Here is a 13,019-nt window from a genome sequence, read left to right as displayed (position 1 = left end):
TAAGGACATCTCTACCGAGACCTTGGCTAGTAAGGACATCTCTACAAAGTACCTAGCCAGTAGGACATCTCTACAAAGTACCTGGCTAGTAAGGACATCTCTACAAAGTACCTAGCCAGTAGGACATCTCTACAAAGTACCTGGCTAGTAAGGACATCTCTACAAAACCTAGCTAGTAAGGACATCTCTACAAAGTACCTGGATAGTAAGGACATCTCTACGGAGACCTTGGCTAGTAAGGACATCTCTACAAAGTACCTGGCTAGTAAGGACATCTCTACAAAACCTAGCTAGTAAGGACATCTCTACAAAGTACCTGGATAGTAAGGACATCTCTACGGAGACCTTGGCTAGTAAGGACATCTCTACAAAGTACCTGGCTAGTAAGGACATCTCTACAAAACCTAGCTAGTAAGGACATCTCTACAAAGTACCTGGCTAGTAAGGACATCTCTACAAAACCTAGCTAGTAAGGACATCTCTACAAAGTACCTGGCTAGTAAGGACATCTCTACAAAGTACCTGGATAGTAAGGACATCTCTACCGAGACCTTGGCTAGTAAGGACATCTCTACAAAGTACCTGGATAGTAAGGACATCTCTACAAAGTACCTGGCTAGTAAGGACATCTCTACAAAGTACCTAGCCAGTAAGGACATCTCTACAAAGTACCTGGCTAGTAAGGACGTCTCTACAATGTACCTGGCTGTAAAGGACACCTCCACACAGAACACTTGGCTGTAAAGGACAACTCTTCAAAATGAACACCAGACTTAAAGAGAACATCCCATATTACCTCTACACAAAGACCTAGCATGAAACACTAAGATTATGAAGACCAAGATGTATTGAGAAAAACAAATCTTTCCCAATCTAGGATTGTTTATTTACAGATTTCAGATAAAATCAAACTTTATAAATACAGCTTGTATAAAATTACAACTAGTTTGAGTACAAATCAATACAACTGTTTTAAGGAAATCAATCTTTTCAATGATAATGGAAAATACCTCAGAAGTTAATTAAATTCCAATACAAAATGTTTGGAATATATTTTCTTTGGAGCTAACTTTTATATACATGCAGTATTATTGCATGATGCTTTATAATGACACCTACATACAGCTACATGTAAAGATTGGTAAAGGACCCATTGAGATGAACACATTTCCCACCTTGAATTAATGCTATGTAAATTCTAGTAAATACACAAAATTTTGATAAGATTCCAAAGGATTATCTTCAAAACACTGTACACTAAGGAGAGATTTCCTCTGTTGTCAGTATGTTCAGTTGTATTATATGTACCAGTTATCATAATATAAAAACAAGTAAGGACAGTTCTCGGACAAATTCTATGTAACGGTGTAGTTTACCTGTGATAAACCAGTGCCCGGTCTTAAGCCCACCCACTTATTAAAAAGTTACAAAAATGAGTCATATTTTGAAATGCATAATGTGTAAATTGAGAATTAGTGAAGTGCCCTAGGACTAGCCTCCCTGATTATAGCCCGAGTTTCCTCTGGCCCCGACCAGACTTAGACACACACCAGACATCTATCTGTCAATATGTCTAAGTCTGGTGTCGGGGCCAGAGGAAACTCGGACTAACCTGTGTATTACACAGGTGTTTTACATTTTAACCCTGAACCAATGAGGGGACTATCTGCAATGTTTGTAACAGCTAGGTCAGGTATCGTAGCAATAACCACACATATGTAATGTAAGGATAAACACATAAAGAACAAATTTTAAAACAAACAACAGAACAGGTTGTTTCTCAACAAAACTGTAAATAACAGGGAAATCACAGCTTTAAACAATCAGACATTATTATAAAACAGCAGGCATTTGACTAACATATATACAGAATGTAACGGTTTTACACCACATGCATTTAACAATAAAATCATTATTTTACATATATGTTAACAAACAACATTAACCTAGATACAAATTATCAGGAGTTGAAAGATAAATGGAACAAGGCAGCAAACAACAGGTATAAGTGTAGAAAAGTGACATAAAATAAAATTAGGGATGGCTGTAGGACATAACAATAAAAAGAGGCACATGGGGTCTGTTTCACACATCAGTTAGATTCCTTATCAGGGCTATAAAACCTGCTGAACTTAGTTTGCATTGTCTCCTTGCATAAATCGGCTTCATTTGAATGAAATATTAAACCTTGCACCAAGACTGGTTATAAATGATCAGCTTTAAAATGAAAACTGCCTTGGCCAATCAGAGGCTAGCACAACCATTATGGATTTCGAATAGGCTGAAAAAAACAGTATTACTTTTTCATGGCTATCAGTGATCTTAATTTTTGTATGAAGAGTGGTTAAAAACTTTAACTAGGTTGAGAAGCAGTTGAAAAAATATATAAAATTGACAAACAGACGGAAGCCAAATATAAGATCAGATGTATGGAGTGCCAGAGAAGTTAAAAAGAATCATATCGGATGACAAATTGGGGACTTTCTGCTAGCCTGAATTGCCTCCCTTCCATACTGCCAGTATGACAGATCTACCTGCCATGTAGCGGGACTCGACACATATTGTATCCTGCTTGCATTCACTAGTCCTCACTTATAAGGACCAATTCCCCACCAAATATCACAAAATAAGTCAGATGGATGAACATCTGTAATACAGACACAAATATTTAGTTCTTCCTATTTCGAAAGTCTGCAATTCTGGAATTCCAAAGGAAAGAAGATAACACAGTGTTAACAAAATTGGTACGTTAACCATAGTGGGACACTACCAGAAAATGCTTCAAACTCACCATAGTGGGACACTACCAGAAAATGATTCAAAAACTCGTAAGAAACATTCAATATCTGTAATTTTGGAAATTTAAATATAGAAAAACTTATACTAACTGGGGTAGTGTCATGTTATTGACGACACCAAATCTACTTACTCCCAAACACTGACATTATGTAGCTTTGTTTTAGCAGGAAACACAAAATATTTCAAACTATGAAGTACCCAAATAATGGAATTGATCAATTAACAAATCCTGTATAGCACTGGATAATTGTTCTCTCATTGAACTTTTGTGTCAGCTGACTTCATAATCTTTAATAAAATCATGTGATACAAAATACAATATGGAGGACTCTGAATACTTTGTGGGTTTGTTGACGTCATCACATATGTCTAATGCTTGTAAACTCAAGTACATACATGATTAAACATATGTTCTTACAGGATAGAGCTTATAAAGGAATTACTGTGTAAAATATAAAATAAACACAAGTATATAATGCTGATGGCACAGATAAAAAGTACTGCACACAGTTTCATAAAACATTGAAACCTTGTATTTTTGTTCCCCTCAACAAATCTTTTGGAATAATTTTTGCTGTACCACTGAATTTTAAAAGAACATATTTCAATTTCTTGACATAAACATAGAGAAAACGTTTTTTTCAGACTAACACATCCTACATTTACGACAGTTCCAGTGTATCAAAGAAATGATGTATGCCTGCAGCTCTGTCTCATAAAATGTGGGGGAAAAACCAGTTGGATACCTTAAAATTATCCACAAAAACCAATTCAAAGAATAAAAAAAAGTATAGGATATTATTGATGATGTTGATGTGAAATGTGGGCCTCCCAACAGCTATTGAAAAGTAACTTCACAAATTGCAAAGACAGCTAACAAGTTCCAAGAGACTTGTACTTGTAGTATTATCTGTGCATTAGCTTATATAGACCCTGTGTGTTTTAAACAATAAATAGATCACCATGGTATTATGGCATTTTGATTTGGAATTACAAATTTGGGGTGAGGTAAACAGGTACCAGGTGTACCCACGACCTTGTGATCTGTCACCGTTTACTCCACCGAGGCTTTGAGATTCTCTCAATCATACATCCATCACTTAAACAAAAAATGCGTAGCACTGTCATTCTTTTAGTCTTAGAAGTTGTCCTGAGGTAGTCTGAACGCTGAAAACAAAAAAAATACATTGAGGTTACTCTGAGCTACTCTGTATAATAACAGTTGTATTGAGGTAGTCTGATGCTGAACAAATGTTGTACAAAAGACAACCTTTTATCAGCAGTGTGGTATGTATTTTATAAAATGGAGACTATTTTTTTTAACTTCTTCTGAACTTGACTGGGTTTTCATGTGGTGAGAACAGTAAAACGCATGGCATGTGACTTCATCAAGTAATTGGGATGGTGAACACGGAGTCTGCCTGACAAGTGGATTAGCCAGTAATCATTGTACCAACTTCTATAAGAACAATAAACAAGGAATATCAATATCCTGTTTGGCGGCTACACGATTCATTGCTTTTGTCAACATCAACACTATCTCCCCATCAAATTCAAGAAAAGAGCTTTAAAAAACTATTCTGTTGAGTTTACATTTCAATACATATATTCATAAATTGATCACAGCCATCCTGTATGTAAACTATTTTAAAACAGGAGTGCAGAGCAGAGGGCCTGTATTGCTGACCTGGATATTTAAACAATCTCTTTAATCTTAAAGTATTCTCATTAATGATATGGTGATACGGTTACCAACTCAAATGCTTCCATATTATGACCCAGAAACTAAGTCGCCTGGGACTATGTTGGATCCTGAGGCTCAAACCCTCTGTTTACTTAAGCATTTTGTCACAGTGCCCCGAAGGATGGTTCAGACCAACCTTTGTTAAAATTCCTGGTAACATGATTGTGTTTGTCTCTTTAGCCTAGCAATTGCATGCATGGTTTAAGAGTGGGAATATTAAGTGTTTGCATCTGAGTGACCCACAGACTAACTCACTAGAGGCAAGACTGACTTACGGCCTAATCTTGGTAGCATGATGTGTTGTTCCTGCTTCCATGAAGTAGCAATTTTAATAATAAAAAAAAATCTGATGACAGATGGACAGACGGATGACATGCCACAGCATAAGATTAGATTTACCTGCATTTCCCCTAATGAGCCCTGACCCAGGGGTATACACCCAGATTGTATACAAACTTCAGTCCTCTTTACCCAACAATGCTTCAGTGTTTTTTTTTAGTGAAAATCACAGACATCAGTTGTTTTTGATTACTGGTTTTAGCATTAAAAATATCTCAAATGAAAAGTTCATGACAAATGGATTAACAGATGATGTACGACAGCATTTCTTGTCAGGTGAGCTAATTTTGTAACAATAACAACATGTTTTACATAATATCAAAGCTGTCAATGAAGTCTGAGGTTTAACTGAGTAAACAGTCTCCTTACTCACCAGTGGACTAGTTCTCCTCCTATTATATCATGTACGTGGTATATCAATCCAAGGCGACAGATCTTTGGCCATTTTCGTTGTTCTAGATCCTAAAACAATAGAAAACAACATACAGACTTGCTTTAGATATGTTACATAAATATAATTTTATGTTTAAAAAGAAACCAGTCGAAATGGAACGTTATTTTGATTTTGGATTAATCCTTACAAGTAACTCATTTTCAATCAACAGTGCGCTCCTTTTAATAGTATCTCTACCTGGAAATAAAGACGATATAAAATGAAATGTGACATTAACAGAAACTCTTTATTGTCAAGTTCAAGTCCTTTTACAGGGGTGTAAATTCTTTCAGGAATCAGATTTTTAATACATGTATCATAATCATATATCTGCCTAATAAAAAATCAAATTTTGGTCAGCAAAAACTCTTGTAAGAGCTGTTTATTCTATTGTTAACATTAAGCTCAGGGGTGAATATGACTTCATGGCATTATAGGAAATATCTATCAGTTTTTATATATTCAAGCATGTGCATGTTATTTTGACATTTTGTTTAGGAATAAAACAGGATATTAATAGGATTTGATCCCATACGTTATAAAACAGATCTACAGGGTTCATTATAGACAGGCTACATGTAATGTTCACAATATTTACTATCTAAAAAGTAGTGAGGATGGATCTTAATGTCAAACAAGCAAATTGGTGGAATTTATAACCCCCGCTTTCAGGACATATTGTAGGTAAACATTATTGAGGTTAGGTTTAAACATGTGAGTCTCTTAATGTTGAGTCAAAATGTATAGCTTGAAACTTGAAGAAAAAAAAGCCTTATCTAATATTTTCTAGAGTCATTAAGAGGAAACTGCAGGCAATGACTCTGCCAAATGGAGTCCGCTGAAAGTGGTTATCGAACTTGGCCGAGCCCTTAATGCGTTGAACCCTGTTACTAAGTTTGAAAACAACCGGATAATATATGCGACAGTCAATGAACAGAAATGGCAGATAATGATGTTTTTCGTTATTCAAGGGGCCATCAAACTTGGTCGAGCCCTTTAGACATTTAACCCTGGTACCAAGTTTGAAGAAAATCGGTTCACATTTGTGGTAGTTATTGCACGGAAACCAAACGCAGCAGATAATGACGTTTTTCACTATTCAAGGGGCCATAATTCTGCCAAACAGGGTTCGCTGAAAGTGGTCATCAAACTTGGCGGAGCCCTTAAGGCATTTAACCCTATGATCAAGTTTGAAGAAAATCAATTAACATTTGTTGTAGTTATTGCACGGAAACGAAGTGCGGCACATAATGACGTTTTACATTATTCAAGGGGCCATAAGTCTGCCAAATGGGGTACACTGAAAGAGGTCATCGAGCTTGGCCGAGCCCTTGAAGCATTTAACACTGTGACTAAGTTTGAAGAAAATTGGTTAACATTTGTTGTAGTTATTGCCCAAAAAACGAAACGCAGCAGATATTGACGCTTTTCGTTAGTCAAGGGGCCATAACTCTGCCAAATTGGGTCCGCTGAAAGTGGTCATCGAATTTGGCCGAGCCCTTAAGACATTTAACCCTGTGACTAAGGTTGAAGAAAATTGGTTCACATTTGTTGTAGTTATTGCACAAAAACGAAACGCAGCAGATAATGAAGTTTTTCGTTATTCAAGGGGCCATTACTCTGCCAAACAGGGTCCGCTGAAAGTGGTCATCGAGCTTGGCTGAGCCCTTAAGGCATTTAACCCTATGACCAAGTTTGAAGAAAATCAATTAGCATTTGTTGTAGTTATTGCACGGAAACGAAGTGCAGCAGATAATGACGTTTTACATTATTCAAGGGGCCATAAGTCTGCCAAATAGGGTACACTGAAAGTGGTCATCGAGCTTGGCCGAGCCCTTGAAGCATTTAACACTGTAACCAAGTTTGAAGAAAATCGGTTTACATTTGTCGTAGCTTTTGCACGAAAACGAAGCGAGACAGACAAACAGACAAACAAACCCAAATTAATATTCCCCGTTTGACAAAAAGAAGTTTTTACGAGAGGATCTTCACCTTTCTGAGTATTTCTTTGTATTTACACTTCCTGATCATTGTAAGGACAGCTTTCCTGCCTCGGAGAAAACACTTCATAAATGTGCCAGCATTGGGAATAGCTAGCCACCAGTTTCCAATGTCTTTCACGGTTATCACAGAGGCTTTCACAAGTTGTCTGCAATAGTGAAGACAAAGAGTTGTACATATAAAGACAATGGCTGGAAAGTTTTGTTAGTACCACTGTAATCTACTAGCACTTGGTGTCGGGCTAATGGAATTGGACACCTCTAACTAACACACAGGGAAATATATACCATTTTTGTCATCCTAATTATTGCAATAATGAGGAATATACAAAAGACTTCAGTTCTTCAAATACAGTTTATCGGTACTAAGATCTTATGGTATTCTATGTACCAGGCCCTCCTGATACTATTTGTATTCTAATTTTGATTCTAAATTCATGAATTATCATGAATCAATGTACCTTGTACCTTTCTAATTTCCAAATAAACATTGATCCTTTAACTGGATAACAAATAAACTCAACACACAGATGTTTTTACCTAAGGGGCATGACAAATACCCCCAGCTCCACTAACAGTATGTGTATTATGATACATAATACTGTATAACATAAAATCCTTTGTCAGTATTTCCTTTCGCAGATACCCCATATAAACAATCAGTTGTCAAATATATCAATAAAATGTGTTGCTTTTATTTTCAAGGTTCCATAGCAACCATGAAAACCCCCAATGTTTATACACAACAAACATTTCATGTTATACAGTACACATAGATTGACCTCTTGGTGGAGATCTGTACTTACTTTGCCCACTTGGTTTACAAAGTAATCAAATATTAATCAATTAGAACTTATGTGAAATATTATGGAAACCTGGTTATTGTTGTCCAAATCCTGATAAGTTAAGTGATTATGGCCTCACATGTCGCCTTGGAATTTTATCACATTGTGCATTTGTATTGCTGGAATAGCCAAAGCATGTAAGAAGGTCTATGAGATACACATTTTCTGATGCCTCAATATTATTTAAATTGGTTCAACATATGGCTATCCTTACACTAATATAACATAATAAACTCACGTTATTTCCGAGTCAGAGAATCTGTAATCCTTCATAAGTGTCTCTTTAGTCACACAGACATCTTGACACTTTTTGACAACATTAGAACTAAATCTCTCTGAAATCAAAATCAAAAGAAAATATCTGTCAAAAGAAACAAAACCAAAAAAATAAGAAATAAAGGACAAGTTTTTTTTACCCAACAACAAATATTCAGTTTATTAAGACGTTGAATTTAGTAAAAAGAAATATATGAAAACAGAATTTTTGTTTTCATGGTGTAGTTGACAATATTGAAGTAATTGGTTAATAGGCAAACCAACACCTTTGTAAATGGTGTTCATATAATGCCAGAAATTGAAACTCTCTACTATGCTCAGGTGAAATTCCCAGGACAAGATTTCCAGGATATTTATATATTTCTATGAACCCAATACTGACCTTCGTAAGATATCTGTGTTGTATGGCAACTAGGTAATCGCCTTACCTATCAATAAAGGACTGATGGACAAGCCTTTCATTGTCTGTTTCACATGTTCCTCGTAGTCACTGGTAAACAGAATACAGTACTCATCCGCCTCCGGTCCCAGTTTGAACAACTTGATCAGCCCGTGTTTCCTTAGGTCATTCTGCAAAAGGTTTGGTTGAAAGAGAATCTATGATGAAACTAAGGGGACCAAAGTAATAAGTTTGCTGTGGGCATTTTTTTTTTACAGAGTTTGATGGTCATAAGGCAATTCCTGCCAGGGGCCTCAAGTGTTACAAACAGGAAGTTACCAGGTACTAGAAGTGTGTTTGTAGAAAACATGTTTTACATTAATTATCATTGGAATTCTAAAACCTGGATGAATTGTCCAAGAAAACAAAGCTGATCAAAACCTGTTTATATACCCAAACATTGAAAGATGTATAGGCAAAAATGATTAAGAATTGGACAATAACTATATAGTAAGTTGTATTCCTATAGTGAGACTGGAGAGTTTGCCAAGATGTGATGACACCACCCAGACTAACATTATCTTATGGTAGGTCTTACCAGCTCCTGATCCACTTTGGTTCGGTCATTCATCATTCCATATAGCTGGTGCTTCAGGACAATTGGTGGCAGTTTATGCTTAAATTTATCTGCAGGGAAAAGTCCCCTCAGCCGATTCAAAAAGGTGTGAGTGTCATTAAGAATTACTGAAAGAAATGCAAGAAATATTTAGACACATAATGACATTTTATTTCTATAAACCATTTGTCTATAGATGTCTTATTGATGAAAATACTGAGTCCACATAAAAAGGTTAGTTAAATTGCACCAGTCCTCCCTTATGAAACATGTTACAGACACATTATTAATTAAATATAAATCACTGCCTCCGCATGGCATCGACCCTGGGACCTCTGGCTTACTAGTCTTACGCTCAACCGATCAAACTAAAGAGAAGTTCTATATAGCCGAGCGGTATATTGCGGCTAGTATTTACCAGGGTTACAAAACATTTTGTAGAATTTCTAGCATTTCACTTGTTGATGTCATTCATAATATACAATTAAGGAAAGAATGTTGCAGGGAACTCCAAAAAAATGAAACATTAACATAAAGTGTATCTTTTATTCCTAAATGATATCAATGTAATATGCTTTGGATACAGTTCAAATTTCTTTTAAGACACTAATTAATAATAAACCATATTTTTTTCATGCCATACATGTATACTATACATAAGTACAGGATTCAGAAAAAAGTATTTAGATACTAAACCAACCATTGTCGATTTCTCCATGTAATACATTGATTGTTGTCTGGCCATTGCTGGCCAATGTTGTGGCTGCTGAACATAACCTTCTTTTTGGTTTATAAATATCAGGAAGTGCTTGTGTCCTCTTCCGACTCATGACTAGTTCTACAACCAAAGTAAACATGCTATAAGAAGAATATTGATTATGGAACATGAGTTCTGTAAAATGAAATAAGGGAAATCATAGATGTTTGAAATTATGACTGTAAATTGAGACATATATCACATACAAAAAAAAATAGGTATATATTCTTCATCATCTCTGGAGCACGTGGTTTGCCAAACATTCCGATTCTAAAAATTGTCACTGGTTACTTTGAAAACATGAAATACAATACTGAATAAAAAGAATACATTCGATTTTCTCGTTAGTGTTATGGGTAAACCCATGAACATACACGGCGTAGGACTACGTCGGATTCGGTATTATTTTTCTCAAATAGGTCACCGTGAACGGGTGAACAGGAATTGGAATTTTCCATTGCACTAGTGTAAAACGATCATCTTAAAGCCGTCACACGGATCAAACACACATTTGACATTTTCTCTCCACATGTTGTATGAAAAATGAAATACCACATCACTGTTATGCAGGGAATTCCCGAAACATTACCAATACTCACACGTCTCGGATTTCACAACGCCGGACAATGATCAAATCGTCGACGGTCTTCACCGCGTGTATTTTTTCATGAAACAACATATAAAACTAGTTCTGTACACTAAAGAGTTCAATATCATATATGTTTTTGTTTCTAGTACTTTTTCAACTTTTCATTGAACAATAACAACACGTAAGACCTCTTTTGCAAAATTTCACAACTTTGCTTCGTTAGAAGAAAACACAGGGCGCATCCATGTTTACGCTTAGGGCTAAATTAAAACTTGATATTTGATTGGTCAAAAAGATACTTCCGGTTTATCTGTTAACTGAAACAAAACATACACGACCTTTCGCGAAATGCAACTCTTCATATGCTGGTAAAGTGTAATAGTTGATGATATAAACACTATTAAGCTAAACTGTTTTATCCCAGAGAGGGGTACAAAGAGAAACTAGTAAGGAAATAATCTACCAACCAAACCATGATAATCGTTTTGATGGGGTGCGACGAATCACCGAAACGGACCGAATCGGAACCGAAACGGACCGAATCGGACCGAAACGGACCGAAACGGAACCGAAACGGACCGAAACTAAACCGAAACAGAGTCGAAACTAAACCGAAACGGAGTCGAAATGGAAACCATAAGCTATTTAAAGGGAGTTCAATACAGCTTAGATTGTTTTTGAACAAAACTGACCCCGATCGGAACCGCAAAGGAAGTGTTAATGTTTTTTTTTGGTAAATCTTTATTTGTCGTGTATATACATACAATAATGGCATGTATCTATGTTATATAAATACAAGCACATGACTAGATACCCAATTATAAGAAAGGCAATTATATTGAATGGAGTGACGAGACATCACTTGTCTTGAAACGTTACGTTAAATTCCCTCTTTTATTTATTTTTTCCTCCGTTGAAGTTCTTGGCTCATTTTGATTATATTTTCAATTTATTTAACGCTTAAAACATTGATAAAGTTGTCCATTTAAATGAGCCATCCATACTTATCTCAGCATAAAAAAATACTTGAGACGGTATAAACACATTGTTAAATTTTGTATAAATGGTTTTACGATCTTAAATGGATAATTATATCAACATTTTCAACATAATTGTGTTCTATTTCTGTACCGAATTTTTGGAAATGAGTTAGTCTTCTTTTCCTTCTTATTTTGTTTAGTTTTGTCTAGAGAATGTGAAGCTGAAGAACAAATTAATATATCGTACTGTAAAAGGAATCGAATTGTAAAATGGAATACTTTGAAAGCATGTCACTGTTGAAAAGAAGACAACGAAATTAAATAAACTTAACGTTTTAATATATATAAACAAGCAAATAAAAAAATACATATATAAGATGTATGTTGAAAATAAAAGGTCAGGTGCACCCGACGAGATGACGAAGGATATATAAAATAAATAAATAATCTTGGATGAGTCGGAATGAAATAATCACATATTTAATAAAATGTTCAAATATTAACACACACTATCAAAGTAATACACATATCATTGTCATAGTCATTGTCTTTTCAACACGTCTTCTTCTTTTTAGATACTGTCAATGTCCGTTCTGTCCTTTGTCTTTTTCTTTGTCCCGGTTTTTTCCCTAATGTTCTGGGCAGTCGATACTTTGACTGTCCGTCGGTAGATGTCGCTACTCCCTCTCTAAATAAACCCCGTTTTACTTTCCTCACTAATCTGTCTTTTTGGTCACCAGTCATTGAAGCCCATTTCCAGTCGACCAAATGTTTCAAAACATGATTAATTGATTCGCAGTTGTTATTTGTCCATTGCTTTTCAATACGGCCTAATCTTTGAGGTTCATTGACTTTTTGATTTAATAGGGATTTAAGTCTGTTTGAAAAATAATCTGTGAACTCAGGAGAGACAGATTGACACGTAGCCAGAAGTTCGTCACACTTGTCGTCAAACGTAATTGAGTCGTCTGCGTCCGTCACACCCTCGTGTCCAAATATGTCGTTTAACAGTCGGTTGCGGTCCGATTTATTAACTCCTAAAGATGTCATTTTGTCCAAAGCATTCTGACGTAAATGTCGAGTACAGAGCACATGAGTTGAGTCTGGGAACGTGTTTGTTATGGCTTTCTTCATTGCCTGTTCGTCATCTGTCCCTATCACTAGATTGGTCAAGTCAGTACCCGTTACGTTCTCTGCGAATCCCTCGAAATTTTGAGTATAAAAGAATCATAGAAGATAATTTCCATTTTGAATTAAAATGT

General features: G+C 35.7%; 1 protein-coding gene across 4 annotated transcripts; it reads right to left on the bottom strand.

Annotated features, from left to right (window-relative positions):
* Window positions 1–239: 239 nt before the first annotated feature.
* On the bottom strand, window positions 240–11,277 carry LOC110464238 (serine/threonine-protein kinase 19-like). 4 transcript variants are annotated; one of them, XR_002464482.1, is made up of 9 exons: window positions 10,788–11,277; window positions 10,132–10,269; window positions 9,414–9,559; window positions 8,865–9,006; window positions 8,399–8,495; window positions 7,308–7,464; window positions 5,256–5,344; window positions 583–3,966; window positions 240–316 (listed from the first exon to the last, which is right to left on the bottom strand). XR_002464482.1 is itself a non-coding variant. In XM_021519345.1 (8 exons), exons 2-8 carry the CDS (start codon window positions 10,259–10,261, stop codon window positions 3,924–3,926), a joined length of 804 nt encoding a protein of 267 aa, XP_021375020.1. In that variant the 5' UTR covers window positions 10,262–10,269; window positions 10,788–11,277; the 3' UTR covers window positions 354–3,923. The 4 variants fall into 4 exon arrangements, 2 of the variants coding, with proteins under 2 accessions (XP_021375020.1, XP_021375021.1); XR_002464481.1 differs by lacking the exon at window positions 240–316 and adding an exon at window positions 367–434; XM_021519345.1 differs by lacking the exon at window positions 240–316 and having other exon boundaries at window positions 354–3,966.
* Window positions 11,278–13,019: the final 1,742 nt, after the last annotated feature.

This window comes from Mizuhopecten yessoensis, unplaced genomic scaffold (genome assembly GCF_002113885.1).
Source record: "Mizuhopecten yessoensis strain PY_sf001 unplaced genomic scaffold, ASM211388v2 scaffold10975, whole genome shotgun sequence".
Classification (NCBI taxonomy): Eukaryota; Metazoa; Mollusca; class Bivalvia; order Pectinida; family Pectinidae; genus Mizuhopecten; species Mizuhopecten yessoensis.
This window is presented reverse-complemented; position numbering and strand designations above follow the sequence as displayed.

What these genes read in the sequence shown, in the direction of transcription:
- LOC110464238 (XM_021519345.1), bottom strand. Translation starts at nt 10,261, where the DNA reads ATGAGTCGGAAGAGGACACAAGCACTTCCTGATATTTATAAACCAAAA. An exon ending in TTCTCTGACTCGGAAATAAC is followed by an intron (nt 7,465 to 8,398) that starts GTGAGTTTATTA and finishes TCACTATTGCAG; the next exon opens with ACAACTTGTGAAAGCCTCTG. An exon ending in ACAAAGAAATACTCAGAAAG is followed by an intron (nt 5,345 to 7,307) that starts GTGAAGATCCTC and finishes CTATTGTTTTAG; the next exon opens with GATCTAGAACAACGAAAATG.